We start from the raw sequence: 6,000 nt of genomic DNA, 5'->3' as shown, positions 1-6,000 counted from the left end.
TCAATGTGGGGCTGAAAAGGTGTACATTCTAGTTGCATATATGATACATACCTTATACGTATATAATACATTCCATAACAGCTGAATATTCTAGTATCGTCTAGGAAGTTCTTGCGTGTGGACAAGGATTAAAATACTAGAAGATAAACAGCTGTTTAGGATCAAAGATAATTGTATCTGATATGGTTTACTTAGATTGTTTTTCTTCCTTTAAATCTTGTTACACATAATAGCTACAGTAGTTTGTCCAGCAGGTAATAAATGAATGCATAAAGCACTTCTAGCTATATTTGGATATCATATGCATGCATTTTTTATAAATAAAAATCAAAAGTGAGGTCACATTTTCCCATCTTCTGTTTGTAAACTAAATCAAATTTCTCATTCATTGAAACAGTGAAGATGTCTTTCCATAGCCCAACTCGTCCTGAAACACAGAGAAGGAACACAAGTCAGAGAGCAAACATTAACAGGACACCACATACCTACAGTCTAATTGTGCAGGACACCAAGTATCATCCGTGAGATGCTAATCAGCCTTAGCTTTCACTGAAAGCTCAATGAGACCTAAGGCTGGTCACTGTCTTACCCAATTCCCCTGCTACAACCCTTGCAAAGCCTTAAAATGAGTCCCATACACCTTGTCAACCGCAGCAGTCAAGTATTGCACAGGAAGAATTCAGATTTTTGTGAGATTCTGCTGTAGCCTTAATCAGAAATGAATACAGATTTTGCGTTGGGTATTCATTTAAAAGTAGATTTCTGTTTTCTGTGCAAACTATGGCTGTTTAATAATTCCAACAGATAACAATAATACATTTCAAAATTACTGTGCCTGCAGCATACACTGATTAGAGAACTACCCAAAAGGTACATGGAATGAGGAGTATTAGACTGATTATTGAATTCTGATTGTTGAGATCTAATATTATCATTACTAATTTCTATTACTTTATGTTTAAAGACAAGTTCAACAGATGAATTAATGTTTCTTAATATGGAGAGAATTATTTGTTAAATATGAGTGCCTAGAATATATCTATAGAAGAGAGCAAGTGCCATGCACCCAGTTTGTGCCATTTAAATTTTAGTTTTGTACACAAGGAATAGGAAGCTTTTGGTGGATGCAATATGGACATTGAACACTTTTTCCTCGCGTGGAGTATTCTTCTACTCTACTGAACCCGACTAATAATATAACCTGATGACAGTGCAGAACCCACCAGTCAAAGGCTGTGACCCCCTTAACCACTGTTTCACTGCATCCAAAATTTATTTAACTCAAAGTCAGCCAGGGTTACTTGTTGGTGAATAAGCCCCATGGAGTAACCAGACTGAGAGGCCAAATTTTCTTCTCCTTTATGTTGGATATAAATAAAGACAAAAATCCAGGCTTGTTCAACTGGAATAAATGAAAGGAGAATCGAGACAGTGCTACCAGACAGTTTAATCATAACAGCAAGAACAAAACTGCATGCAGGGAGGTTAATTATGCATTTGATGCATAAGAAAAATACCCATTTAATTTAATTACCATTGCTGTTATGCAGCAACTCTATAACTGAGTCCGAAGACAAAACTGTCTGAAACATCTACATATTTACATATTAATATGTGTGGCAAGGGCTGTTTCACGAAATCAGGATTTTCCTATAACTCCCAAAGGTATGATAGTGTTCTGGTTTGTTTTCGGGATCCAAAGATCAAAAGAACCTGAAACTGACTGAAAATGCATCATTTACTGTTTTCACCAAATTTCTCCTATATTAAAAAAAAAAAAATTAAGAAAATGCTTGCTATCATAAACATCTGATACTGATTTCAACTTTGCTCTGGTAACTATAATTGCATAAAGTACAGCATGAAACAGAAAAACCTGTATTTCTCTTTCAAGAATGATAATAAAACACTTCCTTCCTCTGCTTGGGAAAGATAAGCCTTTTATTTCTGAATATACCTAACAACACGTATGGACAAATGACAAGTTTTATAAAGGACACACACAGTGGATTATTTTTAACATCTTTTTTTTTACCATATGAATTGATAGCTTGTCAAAAAGTCACCCACCTGGTTTATGATTTGAATCATGCAACTGTGTAAATTATGATGTGATAAGAGTCAAATATAAGTAACATATCTAATCATTGTTCTGCTTTCACAGCAGCTCAGGGTTATCTTCAGAGTAAAGATCAATGTGCTAAAAGAAAAAAAATGAAGAACTAAAATAAAGCAAAATAATAAAGTAAATGTAACTAATGACAAATTAAAAATATTTGAAACAAATTACAATAAGCTGTCATGTTACTGCCACCATTCATTGTCACAGAAACGAACAGAGAAGGAACAAAGCACTGTTAATGAAGCTGCATTCTGAAGTAACAAAATATTGTAAAAGCCAGAGACAGCGAACAAAAGAAATTCAAAATAAGGATATTTTTAATAAAAAGCACACAGAGAACAAATGACAAAATATTACATTAACTGCTGTAGCTCCCTTCCTTCTCTATTACAAAATGGAGGCTTCTTTTTGAAAGATTGGTAGACAGTATAAATAAGAGGCTCTGCCCTTGACTGGGGGTTTGCAGGCTCCAGTAGCGAACAATGAACAGTAACACTACGTACAGAACGGTGCATGCAGCAAAAGTGGGCATCACCCTGTTTATCTGGATGGAGATGACCTGGCCAGCAGAGCCAGTTGTTGACTGTGGAAGGTCTCACCAGCAGCTCTGTTCTCTTTTCTCTTGTATCTCAACCTCACCTTTCTTTCACAACTGCCTTTCTGGCTTTCCCTGGACAAGAAGGGAGGATCTGGGCTGTGCATAGCATGTAGCAGTGCTGCTGCTCCACAGATCTCCAGATCATGGAGGTTAAGAACAAACCCAGTTTTTTGCATTACACGCAGGTCAACAGAGGAGAACGTGGCGCTGTCGTTTGTAAAATCTTGCACTGACACAGAACACTTTCTCCAAGGCCCTCAGGATGTCTTACCAGACTCATCACTTTGTGATCTTCTCTTCAGAGCAGAGAAGTGGGTTGGTAATCAGTTAGGCAACGTGCTGTAAAATCCTACTGCAAATGAGATGGTTTGTTGTTTTCACACAAGAAACAAGTTGTCTTACATGGTGAATTTTCAGTTTGAAGTAGCAAGGGGAGGGTAGGATGGGAGTTACAAGCAAGATAACCAAGAACAGGCAAACACACCATTCAGTGGAGACTCTACCAGAAACTAGGTCTTTCAGTGAAACTACAAGCTCCTTTGTCTTTACTGGAATTGCACCTCAAGCCAGCAAACTTGAGATATTTATTTCAAGAACTCATCATTACCCTAACATAAGCAAACTGGGGCAAAAAGAGGTGCCATATCACAATCACAACAGAGAACTGTCCATTGGAATCTGGTTTTCAGATCCTGCTGTGGTAACTGTATAGCCCCTACAGAATGTACTAAGAGCTCTTCTATACCAGATAAAAGCAAGGAAGTGCGAGCAATAGCTGTTCTCCAAGTAAGACATTCTGAAATGTTTGTGCCAACTTACAAACAGGACACATTATCCTGGGTCAGTTACTCTGATGATAGTCTGAGCGGAGTAATGGAAAACTGGCATAAGGCTCTGCCAAGAAAGACACAAAGGTAGTATAGAATACCAGTGAACCTGCTTTCATGGGAAAGGTAACTTGCTCTCAAACAAACCTGACTGAGTGTTGGTAAGATTAGAGTTTGGCTGATTAAAGGTGAATGCAAAGATACAATAGACTCTTGTAGGCCATGTGATTTTAGTGAGTTTTTAATAGAACTATATAATGTCAACAAAATGCATGATAAATGAGCAAACAACTGGCTGACTCAGAGTTAGTAGTCAAGGAGGACTGATGATATTTGATATTTTTATCAGAGATTTGAAAATAATTATAAAAATTAAAGCTGATACAATTTGCAGATTATGGGAAGGTTGGCTGAGAGAGGTAGTATGGAAAGGGCTCCTACACAGAAACCTAGGAACAAAGTATTCAGGTCATGATCCCTGAGTAAGGGACAATAATGTATAAATAATTCCTCTGAAAACACTTAGTGATCATGATAAACACATGCTTCATGTGAGATGCTGTATCAAAAAGTGCTAATGTGGCTATAGACGGACAAACAAGGGAGAGGGAGAGGGAAAATTCCAATTAAAATTGGATTAAATTAGTGGATAAGATATTTGTGAGGCTGACGTAGGAATTGTCCATCTTGATCTTATCCCTTCATTTTTAAGAAGAGCCATTAAGTGCTGTAAAGCAGCCTACAGAAAATAATTGGAGGGAGATTTACCGAGTTCATTCTTTTATTCTTATCAGAAAGACAACTGAGAAGATTTCTTGACGTTATTAAAGCACAGATGTATCAACAGATCAAATGGCACTTCAAGTTCCTAGAGAAAGACCTCACCAGAATAAACATCTAGAAACTAAACACATTTTAGACAGCTGAGGTAGACAATGAAAAGAAAAAGCTCGTAAGAAACTACAGCTCCTTGTCATCTGATGCCTTCAAATTAGAATTATCTGCTCTTCTAGAAAATCTGATATACTTAGGCCAGCACAAACCATATGAAATTGTGTGGGTTTTGACACGCCAAGGGTCAAAAGGAGCGGTGCAGTCTTCTCAGCATGAATAGCTCAATCCATTGAAGTAAGCCAAAGACTCTCGAACAGAGTGGTTTGCATGGTGATGAACATATGCTGCTAATCTTGGATGTTTCCATCCTTTTTAGTCACATCTACGTAATATTATTTCAAAACAAACCAACCCCCAAATTGCACCAGCAGTCAGTTACCTCCCATCATTTACACAGCGATATTTTGCCAACATCTTAACACATCCTGGAGGTTACTATGTTGTCAGTTGCTTCTTGCAACTTACACAATAAGAGTTTTACTGTGGGTTTTAAACATACCCCTGCCAACGGGAAGTGCTTCTGCATTACAGCACTGATCAATGAGTTGATGGCAGTGTTCCACCATGGATTCCAACTGTGCTTTGTCATAAGAAACTCCTAAGAACCTCACCAGTTGCTCAACCATTGTTGCTAGGTCCTGTAAGAGAGTATTTAAAAAAAAAAGTTTATTTTACAATATTTTAAATTTCCTTTTTAAATTATTTTAAATATTTCAAAATAAGTCATATCCTGACGAGTGTGAAAAATACAAATGCAGAAGTTGTGGAAACACTACCGTCTTAAAATTTTGTGACCTTCCAGTTTGCTGAAAATAAACACACTCCAAGTAATCAGGGCAAGACGGGTTGGCAGAGAACGGTCATGTAAGCTCTCCTCTTCAGATTAACAGGGAACTCCACAGTAGTTGTGATGCTCCCCACTTCAGACAACATCACACCCTTAATTGATTGCTTTGGAATGCCAGTGTATTTGGAGAAATTAACAGTTACTTTGATTTTGATCTTGGTAAAATAAATGACTACAAATATTAGAACAGCCTTCCCATCACTGTTAGCTTCTGGGACTGCATTCGTGTAGATGGAAAGCATCTAGTGAGGTGGCCTCTGAGAATAAACAGTCATTGATTTATATATCCAGAACTCCAGGGTTCCTCATTATGACTAAGACTTCTGGAGTTGCAAGGACAAACCAGCAATGCTTATCAGGAAGCAGAAAGATACTGTGACACCACCAGCTTTCGGCAGCATCCATCAGTGAGCACAGCTAGGAATACATCATTATTCAAAACCATGGGTTTAAAATAATTTCTACCAAACTTTTTTAAATATTCTGATTGTATGATATCTTTTAGCATCCTGCTCCATCAGAAGGCTCAGTAAAGCTGAAATTCTAATTTACAGCTTCATTGAGTTCTCCCCTGATTTTGCCTTTTTGTAGGTTTAGAGATAGGAGCTGGGGTTTTCCTGTGTTTGCATTAATTTTCCAGTCAAATCAACATTTTGAAGTATTTTCATTAGTTCTCAAAAATATGTTAATGCATTAGGAAACGGAAACCAAT

General features: G+C 37.3%; 1 protein-coding gene across 1 annotated transcript in view; it reads right to left on the bottom strand.

The window, feature by feature from the left end:
* Positions 1-314: 314 nt before the first annotated feature.
* Positions 315-6,000, bottom strand: part of SULT4A1 (sulfotransferase family 4A member 1) — a 28,926-nt gene continuing 23,240 nt past the window's right edge. Inside the window, exons 6-7 of the mRNA XM_086466272.1 lie at positions 4,941-5,079; positions 315-427 (exon numbers count right to left, since the gene is read on the bottom strand). Of these exons, the coding sequence (XP_086322398.1) occupies positions 315-427; positions 4,941-5,079 (252 nt within the window). The remainder of the gene's footprint in view (positions 428-4,940; positions 5,080-6,000) is intronic.

The sequence above is a fragment of the Leptosomus discolor genome, chromosome 1, assembly GCF_034619465.1.
Source record: "Leptosomus discolor isolate bLepDis1 chromosome 1, bLepDis1.hap2, whole genome shotgun sequence".
Lineage (NCBI taxonomy): Eukaryota > Metazoa > Chordata > Aves > Leptosomiformes > Leptosomidae > Leptosomus > Leptosomus discolor.
The sequence above is the reverse complement of the archived record's forward strand: the minus strand, read 5'-3'. Positions and strand labels throughout refer to the sequence as shown.